The 25,680-nt window shown below is 30.9% G+C and overlaps 2 protein-coding genes across 2 annotated transcripts in view; one reads left to right on the plus strand and one right to left on the minus strand.

Moving 5' to 3' along the window:
- The window catches only part of LOC115882781 (putative fatty acyl-CoA reductase CG5065), a 30,307-nt gene extending 21,486 nt beyond the window's left edge, over positions 1-8,821 (minus strand). The window contains exons 1-4 of the mRNA XM_030901021.1: positions 8,617-8,821; positions 6,058-6,218; positions 5,383-5,467; positions 767-978 (exon numbers count right to left, since the gene is read on the minus strand). Of these exons, the coding sequence (XP_030756881.1) occupies positions 767-978; positions 5,383-5,467; positions 6,058-6,218; positions 8,617-8,665 (507 nt within the window). The 5' untranslated portion in view covers positions 8,666-8,821. The remainder of the gene's footprint in view (positions 1-766; positions 979-5,382; positions 5,468-6,057; positions 6,219-8,616) is intronic.
- The window catches only part of LOC115882780 (microtubule-associated protein futsch), a 195,606-nt gene that overhangs the window by 105,471 nt on the left and 64,455 nt on the right, over positions 1-25,680 (plus strand). The window lies entirely within an intron of this gene.

Raw genomic sequence — 25,680 nt, forward strand, 5'->3', positions numbered from 1 at the left:
TCATCGGATCCGGATCTAGAGGAACTAAATAAAAGACTAGTCTACATACGGATCAGCCAGTGCGATCGTAGACTGATGCTAGGCGGGAGTGGAGAATGTCAGCCGTATGTTACCTGTCCCGGACCGAAAGTAGGTACTGAGAGGAACTAGAGGAACTAATTAAAAGACTAGTTCATGGAAATCTATTCAGTCGGCAGATCCGAGATATAATACAAGGCAACGACGATGGATTCGGTATTGTCATATGTTTTTGATTTTTAGTTTGTTCTTTAAATATTTTATGGGAATGTTTCACTTTAGGCCCCTAATTTAAGAAATATCTTATAAAACGAAATAGATATTCCGAATTTTTAGACAAAAACAAAAAGCTTGAACTGAGGAAGAATGCAATTTTTCGTAAAATTTTCGTATTATTTGCTCCAATTGATTTGTGATATAGTTTTTTAAACTTTGATTTGAGTTTCTTTTTTAATTTTATTTTATCTGCAATAAAACTAACCTACATGTTTTTAACATACGCAATTACACGTCTCGTTATACTTCGTACATTATAAAAATTATACAGATCATACTGTGAATAGTTCTGACTGCCAACGAAACCCATTAGCAAGCAACGGGGATGTCAATATTAGTCGGGAACTATTGTGAACTAAACACCTAGTTCAAGGAACTATTCCTCTGGAGGAACTAGAACTAAGGAACTAGCATTCCCACCGCTACATCAATGTTATGTATGAAAACGGAAAAAATACTACAATATACGTACCACCTTCCCATGAACGTTACAGTACGCCGTTGAAATATGAAGAAACACGTTGATGTTCTTCATTTCCAAAGCCAACAAGGCCAAGTCTCGAGTACTGCGCAAGTTTAAAAAAATGGCGGTTTTTAAGAAATCATCGAATCTTACTGAAGCTGCCGAATGGATTACAATATTTACTTTTTCAATTAAGAGTTGTCGGTCTTCTTTTGAAAGTCCTAAAATACAGTTGAAATTAGAACACCAATAGTCTTTAAATCTGAATTGTTCTTAAATAGTTGTATTTAGATGTTTTAAATAGTTTTTTTTCTTTGTTTTTTGTGATTGTTTTCTTAGCAAATTTTTTTACCAGTAACCACTGGTAAATAGTTCTCCGTTGGATCAACGCAATGGTGTTTACAAAAAGTAACTTTTATATTTTGTAAATGTTCTTCTAGTGGCGAACAATTTATTTAAAAAAAATTATTTTGAAGAAATGAACCAGCCACAAACGTATAGATAACTATAATTAATTTATTATTATTATTTTTCCTGAATTAATAATACTCAATGGTTTGATCAACATTTATTTTGATTTTAAAGTGTTTGTTGATATCAATATTTAATCAAAAGTTCTTTTTAAAACGTCACAAAAGTATTAATTTTTGCGATGTGATATGACAATTAGTGTTGCACAAGAGTCTTGAAAAAGTCTTGCAAGACCAAGACTCTTGCAAGAAATTCAAGACAAGACTTTCAAAATTTCTTGTCTTGAATTTCAAGACAAGACAAAACTTTAATATGCAAGAAATTTCAAGAGTCTTGCAAGAGTTCTTGAAAGTTAGAAATTATACATTTTTTTAAGTGATAATTAAGTCTTTGCGCAAGTTATGTTGGGTTTATACTTCTTATAAATCTTATAAATCTGTTGACATCTACCATGAACTTAGCCTTTAATTATGTTACCCAACTTCACTGATATAAAAATTATGATTATGAAAATGCTATAAACGCACATTAAAATTGCGTTGTGATTATGTCGATGATTAAGACTGTGACGACTTATGCAAATGTTGTATAAACCCGGCATTAATATTGACCAGTGTTAATTTTTTTTGGTATCATAGCCAGTGTTTTAGAGTTGAGAATGAAATAAAATAAACGATGTACTTAAACAGCCGTTAAACGGTAGCCTACTAAAATGCCGTTAATAGATATTGTGACGTCGTTCATGTCGGCGGAAAGTTTTATTATATACCTAAAAACTGCAAGAAATTTATTTTCCATTATATAATTTGGGCTAGCCGAAAAAAGCCTTTATTTACTATCGATAGTTGTGCCTCGGTGGTACGAAAGTACTACCATTGCACGCAGGCCGCTATCTCGCGAAGCGGGACTTAATATCTTACCGCTACTTTACGACAAGTCGTATTTATATACTCTGCGCTGTGCTCAACATTTTGTGGAAACGACCCAAGCTCACCTGATGATGGGGTAGGGCCCCGAAACCGGTAGTGAGAGCAGGTTGATCCACATTATGTCGAACACAGCGTGGAATTAATTTCTATATTAGCAGTTCAAGGCAAGAAACTCTAATATAAAAATAAAATATATACCATACAAAATAAAAGTAACAAATCCTGTTTGGTCAAAGGGGCGATTTGACGTAGTTCGTTTGCAGTCCGTTAAGATTTTTTTTGCTAAAATTAGCACCGTTGTTGTTTATTTTTCCGTATTACATTTTATATGTGACGCTTTCTATGAAATAAAATATAGAAATATTATTACCTTTTTGTTAGAATGTAAAATTTTTCAAGACAAGAAATTTCAAGAGTATTGCAAGACAAGACAAGACTTTGCCATTCAAGAAATCTGCAAGACAAGACTTTGAAAATTTCTTGTCTTGAATTTCAAGACAAGACAAGAAATTGATTTTCAAGACAAGAATTCTTGTCTTGTGCAACACTAATGACAATATAAAAAAGTAATTTTAACGCCTAGGCATAAAAGTGAAGCTCTCTTTAAGGCCTAAGCACAAAAGTACGAAAATATACTCATACATACATATACGAAAATATATTATTAAACTGACATAAAGTGTCAAATTCAACAGGCGTAACCATAGTTTCTCGGTATACAGGGTCGCTTTTATGTATGGAAACGGTCGATTATTAGGTAAAATATAGGAGATACCGCAAAAAGTTAAATACAAAAGTTATAGGGTTTATAAATATCTATTGGCGGGTAATAAATTTAAGTATACAGGGTCGGTCATAAAGTCGTGGCACATCAAAGTTTCATTTTTTTAAAGGGAACCCCTGTATATTATTGCATATTTCGGTTCTTCCTTCAATTCTAAGCAAAAATCGAAATACACACAATGTACCTCATACCAACCGTTTTCGAGTTATTGACTTTTGAAATTATCACTTAAACATTTTGATTTAATTAATTTCGATATGTTCAGTTTCATTTATCGATGCCATTTTGCCGAAACTGTGATACTTAATAATATTTGACATTAGTTCTCAAGTTAGAATTTATAGATGTATAAAATGAGAGTATAGCAAGTCTGGGAATTACAAAATTTTCGTTTAACATTTATATTATATACTCCAGGGTTGTCGCAACTAACGTCGCATCCCCACGCCTAACCGCCACCTGTTACGATCAAGAACATCTTCCTCTTCCAAGTTACGGTCCTCCATTGCTCTTCTGATGGCCTCATTCCAGGATCTTCTAGGCCGTCCTCTTTTCCTTTTTCCAGGAGGTGACCAGCTGTAGATACGGTAGGGCCATTTGTGGTGTTCCATGCGTAGCAAGTGTCCAAACCACTTAAGGCCCCTCTGTTCGACTCTATCCACTATTGTCTGTGTGGCGTCCATTTTGGCTCTGATTTCCACGTTTCTAACTCTGTCCAGCTTAGATACTCTCGCACTGCGTCTCAAATAGTCCATTTCGAGTGCATTCAAAGCTCGCTTTTGTTCAGCTTTTAATGTCCAAACTTCACACCCATAAGTTACTACGGACTCCACTAGGACTCTTCCAATATGTACTTTTGTGTTTGGTCTTATGTTTTTGTCCCACCAGATGTCATTCAGTGCTCCTATAATCTTCCGCCCTTGTTCTATTCTAGCAGATACTTCTGTTTTGTCCAGTCCCTTTCTGATTATACGTGCCCCCAAATATTTAAACCATTCAACCTGTCTGAGCTTTGTCAGTAATAAAAATGTCAAATTTATCATCTGAATTAGTAACTGGGTATTTCGTTTTATCAATGTTCACAATAAGGCCTAATTCCGTGTATTCCGAATTTAACCTGCTCATCATGAATTCAAGGTTGTAAGCATCTTGAGCTACGACCACCTGATCATCGGCAAAATTCAATGTAACCAAACAGTCATCTCCTACAGGGTCGCCCATTTCCCCACACCTCTTCTTTCTGTCCCTAAGAACCACTTCCAAATTGATTAAATAAAAGAGGCGACAGAGGACATCCCTGTCGATGGCCTTTAGTTGTAAAAATTACCTCAGACAGTTTGTTGCCACAACTTGACATTCATCCACATCAAGTTGTTCCAGTATGTACCATAGTTTAACTCTGGGGATGGAGTCGTAAGCTTTTTGAAGGTCTACAAAAGCTAGATGTGTATCTTCTTCACGTGAATTCCGTTTTTCTATCAGTTGTTGGATAGTAAATAGATTATCTATACATGAACGCCCTGCAGTAAAGCCAATCTGCTCTTCACTGATTTTGTTGTAAGTAGATATTTCTAACTTATTCCTAATTATTTTTGTAAAAAGTTTAACTCTTTTAACATTTCAATTCTTCAATTTATGTACATTGTGTATTACGATTATTGTTTAAAATTGTAGGAAGAATTGAAATATGCAATAATATACAGGGGGTTTCATTTAAAAAAATAAAGTTTATTGTGACACAACTTTATGACCGACCCTGTATATTTAAATTTACTAGTAGTTAATAGAAGTTTAAAACCCCATTACCATAGTATCACAGTTTCGGTAGAATGACATCATTAAATCAAACTAAACGCATCGAAATTAATTAAATCGAATTGTTTATGTGATATTTTCAAAAGTCAATAACTCGGATACGGTTGCTTTGAGGTACATTGTGTGTATTTCGATTTTTTTACAGGAGGTTCTATTTAAGAAAATGAAACTTTTATGTGCCACGATTTATGAACGACCCTGTATACTTAAATTTATTACTCGCTAATAGATATTTAAAAATCCTATAACTTTTGTATTTAACTTTTTGCGGTACCTCCTATATTTTACCTAATAATCGAGCGTTTCCATACATATAAGCGACCCTGTATAATTACATAAAAAGCATTACTTTTAAATATTTTTATATTATTTTGAACTCTTGAAATTGTTTAAAAAAATATTTGTGGCGAAAAAAAATAGCATGTTCTATTCGGAATAGAAATGACTTTTTGTGCCTCGCCTGTATGTCTCGCCACCAAAAAGTGTCATTTTAACTCCTAATAAAACAATATACTATTTATTGTCGATTTTCTTAGAAGATACAATAATAAATATATCATTAGCATAATGTGTAATAACATTACATTAACTTACATTACTTAATAATTAGCCTAACCTAAACTTACCTAACCCGGTTTCCAGAACATTTCCAGCAATTGGAATAATTTTCTTAAGAATATTTGGATTTTTAGTTTTTAGTAAATCGAACAACTAGAAATAATTAATAGAATAACTAAAAATTAACATAAAGAATTAAAATAAAAAAAAATAAAAGAAAACAATAAATGGAGTGTGCGCATATTTGTGAAGTGAAACTTCTTACTAACAGCTATTAAATTGAAGTTACAGCAGTTAATAAGCAGTTACACTTGAACTTGCTTCCATGGCTAACTATGTCAAATTGTTAAAAAAATAAGAATTGACTATAACTCAGTAATTTTTCGAAAAAAAAACATATTATAGCTGGAAAGCTTAAAAAATGCAGCTTTTTATGAAGTTATGCGGGTTTCCATTTAAAAAAAACAAATGTTTGTATCATATGTCAAAAATGGCAGGCTTTAAAAAAAAGGAGAACACAGTTTCATTAAGGATGCGATTCTCTACAGCTTTTATCTGAAAACTTTTTGTCTAAAATAGACTATAATGGAATTAGGGAGCATTTTTAAAATAGCCAAAATTTATTTTTTCGAAATATCTAGTAAGCCATAAACTGTTTTAAAAATCCGGAAAGAGCATACTCGAAAACTCACCCAGTATAAAACTCACAAATGAACTTATTATATGTTCCTAAAGTTACTCACCGGGTTGGATAATAACTGTTGTAATCTCTCATTTAAAGATTTTCCTTTCTTCGACCTTAAGAGCATATAAATATTTCCAGATTCTGGACAACTGCGTAAAATCTTTTCAATTATGGCTTTACCGACAAACCCCGTACCTCCAGTTATGAATATATGTTTTCCTAAAATATAAGAACGCCACTTATATTTAAATCCTTTTATAATTAAAACACAAATTAAAAAAATACAATTAAAAATGAAGAAACTAATATATCATGCCTTTTTCATCTAAGAATATCATATATAACAAGCGTGTACCCGCGACATCGTTCGCGTCGAATTAATCATTTGTGATGGTGATGATAAGTAAAGCAAGAATTTCCATTAACATACAAACTGGATAAAATTTTCTCACATTTATGTCAGCATGAAAAACAATATGGCGATATTATTATATAACTTGGTAATATTTGAGGGATAGTTTCATCTCGTTGGAATTTGACTTCGAAAAATCCGTTTGCCAAAAATAAGCTTTTTACGTCAAGCAGTTTAAGCAGAATCGTGGTTAATCAATTACCCAACTTTTTGGAACACTCTGTATGATTTTTTAAAAAATTTCAAAATATGCAAAAAATAAAATAAATTATCCAAGCGTTTTCTCGAAAGACTAACCTTTTTTTAAATAACAAATATTGTAATATTTGAGGGGCGTTTTCACGCTCTTGCAATTTGAGATTCGAGAAATCCCTCCTTATCGAACATCTACACCCCACAGTCAATCCGTTTGCCAAAAATCAGCTTTAAACGTCAAGCAGTTTAAGCAGAATCGTGACTACTCGATGGTCATATTTTATGAAACACCCTGTATAAATTTTTAAAAAATCTTAAAATATGCAAAACAACGAAATAAAATATACGTGTTTAAGAGTTTTTCCGAAAAACTCACCAGTTTTTAAATAAAAAATATTCTAATATTTGAGGGGTGGTTTCACCCCCTTAGATATCGAGTTTCGAAAAATCCCTTCGTATCGAACCTCTACACCCTAAAGTCAATCCGTTTTCCAAAAATCAGCTTTTTACGTCAAGCGCTTTAAGCAGGATCGTGATTAATCAATGACCAGATTTTTCGAAACACCCTGTATACATTTTTAAAAAATGTTAAAATATGTAAAAAACAAAATAAAATATACGTGCTTAAGGTTTTTTTTTCGGAAACTTGACCGTTTTTTAAATAAAAAAATATTGTAATATTTGAGGGGTGGTTTCACCCCCTTGGAACTGGAATTTTGAAAAATCCCTTCTTATCGAACCTCTACACCCTAGAATCAACCTGTATACCAAAATTGAGCTCCTTACGTTGAGTGGTTTGAGCAGGATCGTGATTAATCAGTGAGTCAGTCACTTTTAGTCAGGATTTTATATTATACTAGCGTGTACAACTTTTTGGAACACCCTGTATGATTTTTTAAATAATTTCAAAATATGTAAAAAACCAAATAAATTATGCTTGTCCAAGCGTTTTCCCGAAAGACTAACCGTTTTTTAAATAACAAATATTGTAATATTTGAGGGGCGTTTTCATCCTCTTGGAATTTGAGTTTCGAGAAACCCCTCCTTATCAAACCTCTACATCCCACAGTCAATCCGTTTGCCAAAAATCAGCTTTAAACGTCAAGCAGTTTAAGCAGAATCGTAATTACTCAATAGTCATATTTTATGAAACACCCTGTATACATTTTTAAAAAATCTTAAAATATGTAAAAAACAAAATAAAATATACGTGTTTAAGCGTTTTTTCGGAAACTTGACCGTTTTTTAAATAAAAAATATTGTAATATTTGAGGGGTGGTTTCACTCTCTTGGAACTGGAATTTCGAAAAATCCCTTCTTATCGAACCTCTACACCCTAGAATTAACCTGTATGCCAAAATTGAGCTTCTTACGTTGAGTGGTTTGAGCGGGATCGTGATTAATCTGTATGTCACTTAAGGATTTTATATATTAGTATAGATTAGTATATATTAATATGTGTTATTATAATATAATTAAAATGTGGAGCAATACAACAGAAAAAAAATTAAAGATACTACCAAAGACATCAAAATAAAATACTAAAAATAATAATTTAATCTAACACCGACAGAAGAAGTATACCAAAAAACAAAACAACTAAATATAGGACAATTAATAAAATTTTAATTACATCAACAAAAATTCAAAAATACGTTAATAAATAAAACTATTACTTTGAAAACTTACAAATAAATACACACTTACAAAACTAGAAGAAAATCAGACATCAGAACAGAAAAAAGAACTTTCACAAAAAAAACAGAAACTAAACAAAATACTTTATGTTACCCAAAGAAATAACACAATTAATTATATGAAACTTAAAGAAGAAAATTATAAACATGATATGTAACACACGTTTGAACTTGACCAAAAGCACTTTTATTTTATTTTTTCGTTATAAATACTTTTTTAGTAACTTTAGTGCAGTCTATCGAGACATCTATATACACAACATACTTGCATACACGACAATTTAACAAAAATTCGTAGAATTTGACTACATACCTTTGTAGAACTCTTTTATACCCCCATGTTTTTCCATTTTCTTGTCCATCAAATTGCCCAATTTAATATGTTTATTGATGGACACGAGTTTGATACTAAATAAAATGCTGATCTAATCGTTAGTAATCCAAAATATTTGTTGATTTATTCACTATTCTAAATCAATTCAACAATGTATCGTGTTAATGTTGCTTGACGTCGTCGATTGTTTTTCAGTTCAAAAAATAATCTATCATAGGCGTGATCCGATTTGCCCAACCTAACTAAATTATACAGCGTGACTCGAAAAAGCTCCAGTTTGGTTTCCTATTTGATATTTTTACTCTATTTTTATTTTTTATAATATGCGTCTCAAAAGTGGCACACCTCCATAACTTTTTTATTTTTTCAGATAAAAGCACGAGATTTTGTATGTTTTGTATATGACATAAATTAGGATTGATTGACGCAGAGAGAACACTAATAACTAAAGTGAGAGAGACCGATCAACGTTAATTTTTGAAGACTGTGTTAGTGGCGCGGCCTTTGGCGTCTAACCCGAACTATGAGCGCATTATCGATATAGTAGGTTGCATTCATACCTATATACTGGCGCCAAAAATTTAAAATTTGTATATTTGAACCGAATCTTAATCTTTCAAGTTTATGATAAGAAATCTTCGTGGTTTTTTTAGATTATTTTCTTGACAACGAAAATTTATTATTAGACTTTAAAGCATTAAAACCTATAAATAAAATACTCTGTAGGAACATAATAATTTATTTAACTCCAGACTCCTTGCCATACTGCAACTCAAGGCTGCAATCTTCAGTATCTTTTTTATGTAACTTGGTTGGGAGTGAACAGGGAAGCACGGTTGGGAGCTCGCACAGAGTATCATTAGGTATCCCGTAGGTATTCAATGTTTTTGATAGTCTTTATTCTATAACAAGAACCTAGCAGTTGAAGAAAATAATTTGTATTACTGGAAATAATACCAGGTATAATACCTTATCGTTCCATAGGTATCAGAAAAGAATGTGATGTTTTAATTTAAAAAAATTAAATTAGCAATGTACGATTATTATGTGCACTCACTATTACTATTAGGTATGTTAAAAGAATTACCGAGATAAAACTTACCTTTAAAGGAAACGTTTTGTCTGGGTCTCAACCACAAAACAAAAATTACAAAAATGCCGAATAATCGTGGAATCTGAAATAATCTTGAAATAATCAATAATGACAATAATCTTCTCTTCTGACAAGCTAAAAGAACAGGCACATTCAGTTAAAAACAATTTATTACTCCGATTTGCTCCGATTATCAACAGATTTTAGTTATCTCCTTTTAGTTATCTAAGAAATAGAAAAAGCTACTGACAATCTAATTAATCCTGTCAAATGTTTAACTTGCAAAGTTGAAAACTTCCTTTTTTGACCGCCTAAAAGCTATGCGCGTCTGGGATGCGTGGTGACACAATAAACTTGTCTACGAAATGCCCTATTCCACAAGCCCTCTCACTTTAGTTATTAGTTTCTCTCTGGATTGACGTATTCAATAATTGTTTTGGGTCAATTTCTGGTTCACCGGAAATGACTACAATTTTTGAATTTTAAATGGCACCCTCGGTATTTTTTTACTTTATTCGATTGAAAATGACACTGTGAATAATAATAATAATAAATAACGCTTTATTGAAAAGATTGAAAGAATGAAGGCGACTTGATATTCAAAGACAGATGATTGCACATTTTTTTGGCATTGTACAGTATTGAGCCTTTAACTAGTTCTGCGCTCGGGGTTGGCAAATAAAGATCGTGCTCCGCACTCCTAAGTTGTGAGGTGGCCTTTCGGGAATAAATATGTGCTTGCGGATTAAGCAAACGGATTCAAAAATAAATAAAGAAGAGTCAGTATTTTGAAATTTTTAAAGAAATTCTGGCAGTGAGTTCTATTGTTCAGTCCCAATAAATATCGAACTGAATAATAGAATGACATATCATATGAAAAATTTTGACATTTTTGCTTAAACAAATCGTTTTTTATATTTCAATCTAGATGTTTAATCAGGGAGCTTTGGAAAAATAGATTTGATCGTTTAAGGTTTTTCGTGTTTTATCCTGGTCGGTTATAAGATGCCTAAATCGTATTTTTAATCATATCTCAATTTTTTAAAACGGAACGAGGGTGACTCATTCGCATATTTTGAAAAATAATTTTTAGCCGACCATACCAATAGGTATGGTAGGCTATTAAGATCGGCAAAAAAAAGTTTTTTTAATTTCACTCAAAATGAGTTATTTGGGTGATAAATGACCTAAATACAAAATATTTTCATGGTGTCTGTCTGTCTGTCTGTCTGTCTGTCTGTCTGTCTGTCTGTCCGTCTGTCCGTCTGTAACACGATAACTCAAAAACCGCTAAACCGATTTTAACCAAATTTGGCACAAAAGTATTGTGGCACCCGAAGAATCTGGCCATTAGTTTTTGGTGGGGTGGGGGGTTGGTAAGGGGGTATGGGAGGGGTTTAAAAATTTTAAAAAATCGTAACTCCAAAATGTCAGTAGCTAGCGAAACGCGGTTTTCAATTTAAGATTAGGAATAATATTTGCAACAAAATTTGTAATAACATCAAAATCAGTCAAAGTCGCAGTTTTTGAGATAAAAAAATTGGAAAAATTCCTTTACTTTGAAACTAAAAGAACTGTCTACCAACTTTTTATTAACATATTTTACTATGGGCGGCTGTACGTGTCTCCCGGCGCCATTTTTTTTATGTATAATTTAGTACCACACACTTGGTATTTCGAGTCAAATTGTCGTTACATTAATGGCATATACGTACAATATTCTAAATTAAAATTTAAAATTCTATTTTTTTATTAAAAATGTCAAAAGTTGACATATGCTATGTCATTCTATTCAGAATGTCATTTTCTATTAAATGAAGTAACAAGATTAAACAAAACTTTGTTCGATTATGATACAAAATACAGAGTGTTTCATTTAAAATAATGGAGAAAAATACAACATATAGTTTTGACTCGCCCTGTATATATCAAACAAGATTGCAAATTATGGTAGACCGAATTTTGGAGATTGACTATTATACAGTGCTTTCTGTTAAAATAAATAAAATCAGCTCTCAGGGGTCGGGTAAAACGGGTGTGTGGCCGAAGGAAATAGACAGGGTGTTTCAAAACAAATGCGAAAAACTTCAGGGGGTGATTCCTTGTTCAAAATAAAGGGTAGTTTGCTTTATAAACGTTGGGTCAAAAGTCAACCATTAAGGAGATATCGCGGTACAAAGATGGCGGAAAAATAATGTTTTTATTTTTTATCTTGAAAACGAAAAGAGATAGACTAATGAAATTTTATGGAAGCATTACTGTTATGAAAACACACTTTCTGGTAATTCTTTCAGTTTTTTAAAATGAGTGGAAGGGATTGAAATAAACTGCCCCTATCATTCTTGTTAACGAAATTTAAAGAAAAATCTTCTCAAACACATGCAAAAAAATTAATTTGGATAGTTTAGTTTGTTTAGAAACTTTTTATCTCTTGTATTTTTTGATAAAACTCACCGATTTGAAATTAAAAAATAAAATGTAAAGCATTACATGTCAGGACAAAAAACATTTTTAGATTAAGAATCTAGTGATAATAACGATAATAATAATCATCTAGATAATAACTTATTGCAGTAGAGTAATGTCAAATAAAATAATATTAGGAACATCCTAAAAAGTAACAGCGGCCGACAAGATTTTTTCCTAAAATAATTACAGCAGCCCACTAGATTCTTGATCAGAAAATGTTTTTTGTCCTGACATGTAATGCTTCACATTTTATTTTTTAATTTCAAATCGGTGAGTTTTATCAAAAAAATACAAGAGATAAAAAAGTTTCTAAACAAACTAAACTATCCAAATTATTTTTTTTGCATGTGTTTGATAAGATTTTTCTTTAAATTTCGTTAACAAGAATGATAGGGGTAGTTTATTTCAACCCCTTCCACTCATTTTAAAAAAGTGAAAAAATTACCAGAAAGTGTGTTTTCATAACAGTAATGCTTCCATAAAATTTCATTAGTCTATCTCTTTCCGTTTTCAAGATAAAAAATAAAAACATTATTTTTCCGCCATCTTTGTACCGCTATATCTCCCTAATGGTTGACTTTTGACCCAACGTTTATGAAGCAAACTACCCTTTATTTTGAACAAGAGATCACCCCCTGAAGTTTTTCGCATTTGTTTTGAAACACCCTGTATATTATATTTCAGAAATCTGCCTAAGGCCTAGCCCGATCCTGTCCCAAAATTCCAAATACATGTGCTTTGATTAAGGCTTGATTAAGGTTTGCAGAGCTTCAGCATTTGCCATAATATAGCGAGCAATTTGTTACAAAACCATATAAATTATATATCACTGTAATCACAAAACTTCAACCTATTTCCGTATTGTAATGGAATTTTAAATTATGTCTTTATTTTCGAAAAAATTTAGTCCAAAAATAAGGAATATTTTGTTGATGTTTGACCATCAAAATCTAAGGAAAAAAAAGGAGTTGTCTGAAAATGTGCTACAATACAGATATAGTATAATCATTTATCTTTAATTTCCTTCTTTATTTGTGTAAAAATACCTAGCCAGTTTTACATAAAACGTTAAATGCCGAACGCTTATTTTGCTTCTTTTTCGGACTAATAAAATAGACTCTTAAAATAAACAATACGTTGAGTTTCAAAAATAGTTATATGACATTATGGTATTTTTGGAATGGAAATTTAATGGTAAATCCACTGAGTTAAAAAAAATATAGTATTCCATTTAAAAATATACAACTTTGATTTGAAAATATGTTTAAATCACCCTGTATGTTGACGAAATTATTATCAAAATGTGCGTTATCATTACCATTCCCTCATATATTATGTAAAAAAATTAAAATAAAATTTACAAACCAAAAACCTAATATAGAGCTTTTTTGGAAGCCTGAATCACCCTGTATGTGTCACCTAGTGTATTTTGAAAAATAGTGAAATTAAGTGTCGTGCTAAAACGTATACCCATGAGTGATTAGACGTATTTTGTTGACCCTGACCTGTATGGATTGTGTATGAAAATGTAATAGAATATTTTTCCGAAATGTACCATGATTATGAGAGGGTTTTGAATAATATTAATATAAAACAGGTTATTCACTGTGCTGGTTCGATAATATTATCATGAAAAAACAGTAGAGGTTTAATTTTGGTAAAACTAGATAGGCTTATGAAAACGGAGTGATCGATAAATTTAATTTGGCTATCTGGTATGTTAATAAAGAAAATATAGTAACAAAATACCACAGTATCGAATAAAAAACGGTGTCAAAGTGGGCTGGGGAACGACAATCGATGATAATTTTAGCGAGGTCAAACTCTAGATGTCCTTTACTTGGCACGTATTCTTCTTTATTTTTTAATGGCTCTTGCTGCTAGTTGACCTTAAGAAGATTGTATTTTATTTTTATATTGACTAAAAATTAGTTTTAAATGGAGTAATTTAAAATTCGAAAATAATAGTTATTTACGATATAAGTGCTAAAAGTGGTATTTTATTTTGTGTGAAGGGTAGCTTGGGACCCAAGGGTAGAGTGTCCCATCCCTTCGAACAAAATAAAATCACTTTTAGCACACATATCATACACTATTTTTTCTGCTCGTTTATATCAAGGTATTATTACTTTTTACGTTAACGAATAATTCATAATATGTCATTCTGAAACATAGATAAATGCAACAAGTTTAGATTGGAAAGCTCGTAAAAATTTTAGGTCGCGAAATTATTTTGGATCGCGACCGTTTTACGCGATCTGGCGCTGCTATAGCGGTCGCTAAGAACAACGGCAAACAAAAACAGAAATAATTTTCTCTTGTCAAAGTCAGAATCTTCAAAAATCATAATAATCTTTCAAAATCTAAACCGCTCTCATTAAAGAAATTCCGAAAAGTGTTTATAGCGTCCATTTTCAAAGCAATTATTGCTATCTTGTGAGTTTAATTCAATTTTTATTTACTCCAACCGGTGATAATTGTGAAAAAGTGGCATTAAAAACTTAAAAAGCTGTGCTGTGAACTGCAAAAACCATCGTGGATCGTGGCATAGCGTCGGTTTCCAATGTTTCATAGGTATTTCATACATGCGTCCTTTAATAAAATAAAGTTTCTTGTATGCAACACACTGTATTTTATTTATAAAATTAAACGAAAATAATAATAAATTTGAATAAACAATATTTGGCGATATAATTCCGGAAAAAGCCGAACCGCTCCGAAATTTTCAAAAGTTTTGGGTCGCGACCGTTGCAAGAATAGCGCCAAATAGTGTTTACATTGTCCTTATGGGCACTTTCCAATCTAACATTCTGAAATCAAATTAATTATGAAGTTTATGGTTGCTAGGGTAATTGTTATCGCTTCAGAGCTTTGAATAAGAAGACTTAAGGAAGGAGCATAATGCTATCCATGTATGACAATTCTGTTTGACGGTTCATTTCAGACATTTGAATTTGATTTGAAATTTTGTGGATTTGTCAGTCTTTACAAAGCTTATTTTATGTTATTTATTATTTATTCTACTACTGATAGTTGTATAAAGGTAGTAAATCTAGATGGAAATTGTGGCAGAACTTAAATTAACAGTGACACTATCGCGATTTATGGAAAAAGACTCTAAAATAGTTGGTTGTGTAGCGTGTGGTGAATCTCGGCAAAAATCGAGTGAAATAATGGAACAACTTTTCGCTAGTAAGTGACTATATAATATACATACGTGTAGTAAACCGATCATTTATGAAATTCACTTAAATTAACTAATTATATATTTTTTCTTGCATTTTTGCTTTTATTTACTACTTGTCAAAGATTAGATGTCAAAGAATTTAGATACGTCAATTTGACTTACCTGCTTCAGTAGTGTTAATAAATAATTATTAAAACTTATCTATTTTTATTATAATAATATGTTTTTATAACAATTTTAATAATTACCAACATTTATTCACAACGTAAAACAAAAAAAAATTATTGAGTCTACCCCACGACTACCCGACATCATAGTTTTAAATTTTTTAAATAAAATTAGAACGGCACTGATAAACCGGAATTTAAGTCGGCCATATTTGAGTCCCATCGAGTGGACCTAAGATTTTTGATAGGCTCCTTCCTTAGTCTTCTTATTCAAAGCTTCAGAGTTAAAAGTAAATCACGTGACTTACTTTTAGCAGTGTGTAATAAATGACTTTTACCATCAGTGACATAATATCACATTTTAGGCACTGACAGCATGCGTTAAAAATTACATTTTTACTGACGTTTGTAGAAAAAATATTTTTTTTGGAAATATACTTGTGTGGCCTTGAAACGTTCTACCTTTTTTAATCTTTCTATAATTAGTGTTAATTTTTGACAAGTTTTATGTCAACCTCAGCAAAATGATCATCCATTGTCATTATTCAGCCCTCTGCGACGCCGTTTTTTTTTCGATCATCCGGTGTAATTTTATTTAAAAAAACTCATATAAAGTTTCTCTACTAAATAAAATGTTACAATTTTTTTTGAATTGAGGAAATGTCCTGGTGGAATATTTTAATAATAATTCATGCTTTTGTGTCAATTGATTAGCATTTTGCAACTGATATAAAGGTTCAATCAATATTAGTTATTGTTACTCGTTAATTTATTATCGTTATTTTTTCAATTACATAATATGATATCAACATCGCTGACTAAAATTATATTATACAGGGTCCGGCAATAGTGAGTCGGGCATCTGTAGCTCCTAGAATAAGAAACTTGAGAATTTTGTTTAAGTGCAAACCTAAAGTATGTTCGAGCATGTATTTCAGGAAAATATTTTAACTTCTATAGGGTAGCTCAATAAAGTGTGAGTGGATTTGGATGATTTTTTTAAATGGAACGCCCTGTATATTATTGCATTTTTCGCTTCCTTTCAGATCACTTTACATAATCCTTATGATGTGGGTAAGTATATTTCGACAGTTTCAGAGATATTAAAAAATAAATCAAAAATATATATTTTTCAGTTTTCCTTTCTTAAAAAATTATTAATAATACAAGAACTGTCCTGAAATCAAAAGTATATTAGACATTTACTTTAGATGGTCTGTACTTCCTTTGCTATAAATATGAAAATCGTATTATACAAGATGTTCAAAATTCTACGCCAAACATTCTAAAATATAAAATAAATTTTCTTCGTTTTTTTAAATGGAACACCCTGTATATTATTTTTTTAATAGATGGAGAGTTAAAAAATGAACATTTTTTGCATTTAAAGTATTTTAAAATTTTTAATAGTTTTGCAGATACACGCAGTATTATTTCATATGGCGCTTTCAATGGTTTGGTTTGGTTTTACGATTTTCATGTTTATAGCAAAGTCAGTACAGACCATCTAAAGTAAATATTTAATATAGTTTTGATTTCAGGACATTTCTTGTATTATTAATAATTTTTTTAATAAAGACTGAAAAATAGATAATTTTTATTTATTTATTAATATCTCTCAAATTATCGAAATATATTTACACATGTCTTAGGATTATGTAAAGTGATCTGAAAGGAAACCAAAAATGCAATATTATACAGGGTGTACTGTTTAAAAAAAAAGTCATCCCGATCCACTCACACTTCTTTGTGTCATCCTATAGAAGTTAAAATATTTTCCTAAAATACATCCTAGTACCTAAAAAAACATGTACAGTTGCCGGACCCTGTACAGGGTGGGTCAAATTCCACGCTTTTAAATGGAAACACCCTTTTCTATAGGAGATAGACGAAAACTAATATCGGTGTTTGGAGCTCAATTTTCATCAAAAACATGATGGTGAAAACCGCACATCGATATCTGTTACCGTTTATGAGTTACGGGGTGATTTTCAAAAATGTGCATTTTTAAGAGATTGCTGTCACTTCTTTGCTATAGAAAATTTTGTATTTCTATTTTAACATTTCCAAAGCACCGTTTTACGTAGAATTTAATTGTTTAAGTATAATTTTTTTAAAATTAATAATTTAAGAGTTATCAACAGAAAAATTGATTTTTTATTTGGGACACCCTCTATATTTTTAATTATCTGAAAAGAATTTAAAATTACCTTTTCAAAAATATAGTACACTTGATATTTTGTTATAATTCCCTTCGAAATACAGAATTTTTAAAAGTTCGCCACTTTTAACTAGTAGGCTTTGGACCCCTTATTGATGATATGCCCTTAATGGAACTCGAAAACATATTTTTCCAGCAAGACGACGCACCGCCTCTGAACGCTGAAGGTATCAGCAAATTTTTGCAGCCAATTTCAAGAATAATTGAATAGCTAACCAAGATCCCAACCGTTGGCCGTCGAAGCCGCCTGACTTAGTGCCCATGGATCTAATCCTATGGATATATTTGCGGAAGAATAAAGGTTCCTTATTCTTCCGTATAATCTAGACAAGAATTAGAAATACTTAGCAGTTTTGAGAGGGTATCTTTCACCCCCACTGAGTTAATGATTCCGAGATAAATGTTCAAAAACTGCCCCGTCGCCGTCGGTCCATAACAGAAGACGGTCGATATGTCGAACACCTGTAGCAAAATCTCATGTCTTGGTTTGCTATTTATTTTTATTGTTATTAGATATAGTTTAAATGTGTTGATGTTGGTTAAATATTTTTTAAATTGTTATAAAATTCTGCATCTCTCATAGCAAATATTATTTTTGTTTTAATTGATGCTCACAGATTTTTTTTGCATTACAGCCGGTGCCGTTCAAAGCCTTCTTATTTAAAGCGGGCGAATTTTTATATACTCTATATCTCGAAGAGGAATCGAGCAAAATATCAAGTGTGTTATATTTTTGGAAAGGTAATTTTAAATTATTTTCAATAAATTTAAAATATACAGGGTGTCCCATATAAAAAATCAAATTTTCTGTTGATAATTCTTAAATTATTAATTTAAAAAATATTATACTTAAATCATTAAATTCTACGTAAAAAGGTACTTAGGAAATGTTTTCATAAAAATACAAAATTTTCCATAGCAAAAAAGTTACAGCGATTTATTAAAAATTCATATTTTTGAAAAACACCCCGTAACTCCGAAACGGTAACAGATCGATATGCGGTTTTCACCATCACGTTTTTGACAAAAATTGAGCTCCAGACATCGATATTAGTTTTTGTCTATCTCCTATAGAAAAGGGTGTTTCCATTTAAAAGCGTCGAATTTGACCCACCCTGTACATGTCCTTTTTTAATTGATCAGTTATATTATATAATTTTTATTCTTTATAGTTTTCTTGTGCCAGAACAAACCAAAAATTAGATACTGTCACCAATTTGTTGATGATATTTAATTTCGTTTTCTATAATAAATGTGAGGCTAATCAAAAACAGATGAAAAAAAAAATGGATTTATTCTGAAGGGTTTCTAGTTTTAATTATTGAATAATTGTATTAAACAGTTTACGTACCCCTTAAAAATTTTGATGATAAAAACGTATATTGAGGCATTATAAACTAGTTATATTCCATAAACATGTTTATTAGAAGGAACCAGTATACAGGGTGGCGCCTCTCATACGCCGTGGAAGCTCCAAGCAGAACGACAGTCTATATTGAAATGAAATTTTGTGAGATGTAGGTTAATTCAGAGCACTTTTTAAAAATATATAGAGTTCTACATAGTGTCCCCAAAAAAAGTTACATATACATAATTTACATATACAGTTTTGTATTTTTTATAATGGAACACCCTATATATTAATTGATTTTCGGATTCTGGGAGAAAAATATACTTGAGTTTTATCAGAGAAGTATATTTGTAACTAAAATGTAAGCTTTTTGACATTTTTAACATTTTCTAGAAATAAAGAACAATTTTTAAATTAAATAAAAGCTACCTAAATTGGAATTTAGGTGTAGCCTAAATATGTAGTTAAATTAACTATTGTATTTTAAATCAAATTAAAATTTGATCCAAAAAGTTATACAGGGTGAGACAAAATTAATATTGAACATCGGTCACCTGTAAAAGCATATTACTCTTTTATTTTAATTGGAACACCCAGTATATTATTCCGATATTCAATGGAGAATTTATGTCTCTTCAAAATACTATTAAGGTTGCCTACACCTCAAACAAAGGTTTTCCTAGATATTTTCATTTACATGATTTGATCTGAGTAGGTCTTTATTATTTGATAAAATCTAGGTGGCTGTTATATGTCTGACGTTACTTCAACATAGCTGTCTAATTAGTCCAACTTTAACAACTAGTTATCATTTTGTGTCAGTTAAAATAAAAAAAAATTCTCAGGAATTTGCCGAAAATGCAAACTTATTCTACATCAGAGAGAATTGATATGATTCTATTAGAATGCAGTATGCATTCACCAATTAATACGATACTTAAATGCTTCTGATTTTATCTAGTCTGTTTTTTATGTTAAAGACAGTGTTTACAAAACTCGGCCAACTATTGTCGACAACACGATAGAAATTATTGTAGCTGCTTTTCGAGATAGAACTCCACATAATGCCTTTTAAAATCAAAAGATCTTTTTGAAAAGACAATCATTTTATGCAGTTAACAGGAAGCATTTTGAGCATTCGATTTCATCTAGCCAATTTTTGTCACATAATTATAGGTTTATATCTAGTTTTAATTCTGTAATAATTAAAATATGCTTTAAACGTGTATCTTTTTATTACCTTTGAGTATTTACACTACCATCTTTAATTTTTGTTAAATTAACAAAAGGTATATCACACAGCCACCCTAGATTTTTTCAAATAATAAAGATCTACTGACGCAAAATCATAAAAATTACTCAAAATGGACAATTTGCTTCATTTTAAGAAGTTTTTTTAAAAAATTACCAAATAAAATTTTCTCTAAAATAAAATTGGGAAAACTTATTCTTATTTTTTAAAATTTGAATGGGATTTCCTATGCTTAGTTCAGGTATTTATTATTAAGTATATATTTTATTGTAGTCTGTCGATTTCTTGCCTCCCCCAGAATCCGTGAGGCTGCCCGAATTTGTAGCGGGATGGGATTCTGAGACTTGAGCTCTACCCATCTGGGGTAATCTTGTTTTAGATTTCGACTCTAGCATGGTTCTAAGAAGGTAAATGGCAGTTAAAACGCCCCGCCTGCCGAGCGTGTTGGCGAGTATTATCTCAGCCGCCCACTATGGATACAGACGCTGTTTGCAGCCGCTCACTTTGAGTCAGACGCTGCATGCTATGGACTTCCTTAGCTTCACCTTCATCACTTCGAGACCTTACCGGCATGTGTGGCCCTACCAGTAGCTACGCTACCGCCGGCATTGCTCCCTGGATATTGAAGGTTACTGAGCCCTCCCACCACGACAAGGTGAAAGTCCTGGGAAGGAAACTAGATTCCTATCAGCCAATAGAACAGGCAGGCTTTCGAAAAGGTTTTAGTACCATCGATCATCTACAAACAATTAAAACAGTCATTGAAAAAACAACAGAATACAATATACCTCTACATTTGGCCTTTGTAGACTATCAAAAAGCCTTTGACAGTATCGAAACCTGGTCATTTCTAGCTGCAATGGAGGACGCGAGAATTGATTCCAGATATTATTCCATTATTAAAAATATCTATGATAGTGCAACCTTCCAAGTTAAATTAGATGATGACCTCAAAACAGAAAAAATACCACTCGGCAAGGGCGTGAGACAAGGAGATACCATCTCTCCCAAGTTATTTACACTGGCACTGGAAAATGTCTTCAAGAAATTAGAATGGGAAAATAGAGGTCTAAACATCGATGGGGTACACCTTAGCCATCTGAGGTTCGCAGACGATATTGTCTTGCTGAGCACCGACATTCAAGAACTAAACACCATGCTAAATGAGCTAAATGACCAATCCCAGAAAATTGGCCTTAAAATGAACTTGAAGAAGACCAAGATAATGAGCAACAATATCCATAACATTACCGTTGACAACGTTATTATTGAAAACGTAGACCATTATATATATTTAGGACATAAAATCAAGCTGGGCAAGGAAAACCAAAATATGGAGATCAAAAGGATCCATTTGGCATGGGTAGCATTTGGAAATATGAGCAATATTTTCAAGGATAAAAAGGTGCCCATGAACCTAAAGAAAAAGGCTTACGACAGCTGCATTCTACCTGTGCTTACGTATGGCTTAGAGACTATGGCAATTACCCGAAAAACAGCAGAACAACTACGAGTAGCACAAAGAGCCATGGAAAGAATCATGTTGGGAGTCACCATTAGGGAAAAAATACGGAATACCCACATACGTCAAAAAACGAAATTAATAGATGTCGTTAAAAGAGTGGCAAATCTGAAGTGGCAATGGATAGGACATGTGGATAAGATTGGCTAGAGATCGCGAAGCATGGAACAACCTAGAAGAGGCCTATATCCAACATTGATTGGAACCAGGCTAAGAAAGAAGATATATTTTATTATTATTTATTATTTTTTATTAGGAATATTATATAAAATAATATCCTACAGGTCAGAGGTTTAATACACAAGATTCTCAAAAAAAAACTAAAAATAAATATCATCTAAATAGGGTACTATAAACTCGGCAATTTTAACAAATAGTTTTGATGTCCGGAAGATTTAAAAATCCGGAAAAGATGAGAGAGAGAATGGGAAAAGCATTTTCTATCTGGGTCGACTTAGAGAATAATGTCAGATTATGCTTGGCAAGGAGCTAGCTGATCGCGCACTTAAAAATAATGTTTTTGCTTGAGTCAGATAAAGGGGATTCTCTTGTGTCTTTGACGTATAAAAAGAAAAATGATTTTTCGACTACATACCGCCAAAAAAATGGTGAAGTTGTTAGTAAAAGACAATATAGAAACTCAGGGGATAATATAATAATTATTATAAAAAAATATGACTAATGAAAGTTTCTCCTTTTATTTTAGAGAAGAATGTTTAAAAAGCAAAATATTTTATACTACAGGGGTTTTTCAAAAGTAAAGTCTATAACTTCTTTATATCTTCAGATAAAAAAACGAAATTTGGTATTTCAGCATATGACATAAATTGGAATTGATTGACTTGATCATTGAATGATTGATTAGGGGTGAAGGGGATTATTGACTTCATTATACAGGGTTGTTCACCACATACGACACGGAGTATTGTAGCTAAACGATTAGATTTTTACAAATTTTAAGTTTTGGGTTCGTTGAAGGACTATTAGAGCTACAATTTAAAAATAATTTTACAAGATACAGAGTGTCCCAAATAAGTAAAAAACGCTATAGTTGTATTTTTTTAAATGGAACACCCTGTATATTATTCTATTTTTCGATTCTACGATTGAAATAAAGGTAAATTTTATTAAGGTTTATCACACTTAAACCTTACCGTTTTTGAAATATTTTCAATTTTGTGAAATTGCAGTAAAAATTTTAAGGCTTCATTTCTTTAAGGGTATCAAAGTTTTTAATACTAAATATTTACTGAACTTTATTTATTGATCAGTTATTGTGTTGCAATAATAAAAATTATACTACCTTATACAGAGTGTCTAAAATTTTATTTTAAACAATTACTAGCTTTAAACGGCAATAACTTATTTAATTTAAATGGAACGCCCTGTATATTTTAGGAGAGTCAGATGCATAATTTAATTGTCTACCAAATTGTATTATACCACTTTTTACCTATCCCTTCAAGTTTTTGTAGAAAATGCATTTTCTTATAATTTAGACCTCATTTAATCAATATACCCATGGAATAATTGACATTTTAGATTGTTTTTAAAGCAGCAAATGTACAAAATGTACAGGCTAGTAATATTATCGTTTTTAACAAAGTGATAATATTACTAGCCCATTTGTACGCAAAAAGAAAACTATTTAAATCTTCATAAAAGAGTATACCATTAATTAAATATACCACCATTATTTCCGCCCAAATACTAATTAATTACATACGTAATTATGTTTGTGAATAGATTATTCTAAATAAATGCGGATTTGAATCAGAAATCAATATAATAATAAGTTATAAAAATGAATGTCTCTGTTGTTACAAATAAGCATTTGTCAAAAGATGAAATATCATTTTTAAGGTGTTACTTTTTACCACACTGTCTAATACACATAAAAAATTCAGTTTTTTAGTTTTTGGAGCAATTATTATTAATCAACGCAAACAGTCAATTAATGTAGTTTCAATACTGGAATCATATTAATTGGTCCTCTTTAACAAATATTTAAACATTTTTTTTTTATTTTTTAATGAAACAAAACAAACTATATCGACAATATTAGTATCTGTACTCTTTAAAAATTTGGTACGTCTTTAAAAATAATCTAAAATGTCAGTATTCCATGGGTATGTTGATAAATGAATTATTTATTAACAAGAAAATGCATTTTCTACGGAAACTTGAATCTATAGGTAAAAAATGGTATAATACAATTTGATAGACAATTAAATTGTGCATCTGATTCTCATAAAATATATAGGGTGTTCCATTTAAATTAAACAAGTTATTGCCGTTTAAAGCTAGTAATTATTTAAAATAAAATTTTAGACACTCTGTATAAGATAGTATAATTTTTATTATTGCAACACAATAACTGATCAATAAATCAAACTTCAGGAAATATTTTGTATAAAAAACTTTGATACCCTTGGAGAAATGAAGCCTTAAAATTTTGACTGCAATTTCACAAAATTGAAAATATTTCAAAAACGGTAAGGTTTAAGTGTAATAAATCTTTATCAAATTTACCTTTATTTTAATCGTAGAAACTATAAATGTAATAATATACAGGGTGTTCCATTTAAAAAAATACAACCTTGATATTTTTTATTTATTTGGGACACTCTGTATCTTGTAAAATTATTTTTAAATTGTAGCTCTAATAGTCCTTCAATGAACCCAAAACTTACAATTTGTAAAAATCTAATCCTTTAGCTACAATACTCCGTATCGTATGTGGTGAACAATCCTGTATAATTTGTTTCGTTCATTTCCTGTTTCACGAAAATTACTATAGCTTTTGACATTTCTTTACTTTATTTGATAGAAAATGACATTCTGAATAGAATGACATATCATATGCCAACTTTTGACACTGTCATTTAAAAAAATAGCAAAACCAAAAAAACAGATTTGATCGTCTAAGTCATCGTAAAATAATTCAAAGAACTACTTCTTCGTTTTTATTGATAGAATAATAAACACATATTTAATAAATATTATTCATTAAACTATTGTAGGTAAATTAAATAAAAGTAAACTGGTATAAATTTAAATAAGTCCATAAACTAATTTCGATTTTGAAACTGTCACTAGAAACTTGCCACCACAACACTAGCCATCTTGATTATAATTTTATTGAAAAATCGCTTTTTATTCAAAATCTGAGCCAGATAGGTATAGGAAACCCTAATATAGTTTGAAAGAGCATTTAAATCTGCTTCGACTTATTTAAATAAAATACATAGTGTTGCATTTGAAATAACGAAGTTTTTATGTAAAATAAACATTTAAAATAAACCAGCAATTTTTGATACCCCTGTATACATTTAAGGAAGGAATTACATTTTTCTGTAAAGTTTATTTCTCTACCTTTAAACTCAGCACAAAAATTAATTCTGAAAAGTAATGTACAGGGAGTGAATAATTTATTCTATTGGAGCATGCAAATTTAAATATCTTTAAATATCTTAAAAACTAAAGATATTAAATATTTTTTTAACCCTTATAATAAATACCGTTTTTGGGCTCAAGAATCCAAAAATTAAATGAAATACCGGGTGTTCCATAAGAAAAAATATAACTTTGGTATGGATCTTAGTTCTGAAACACCCTGTACATTTCAAAATAATTTTAAATTGTGCATATTACCTACCCACATATACCCATAAAATATTTTGTTTCTACATCTTTCCGTTTTCGTATAATCAACCGAGGCGAATGAGGTGCGTCACTCTGTATAAATCAATTTACAAATTAATTTATTTATATCTGTGTA

This window comes from Sitophilus oryzae, unplaced genomic scaffold, assembly GCF_002938485.1.
Source record: "Sitophilus oryzae breed Bouriz unplaced genomic scaffold, Soryzae_2.0 scaffold_179_pilon_pilon, whole genome shotgun sequence".
NCBI lineage: Eukaryota > Metazoa > Arthropoda > Insecta > Coleoptera > Curculionidae > Sitophilus > Sitophilus oryzae.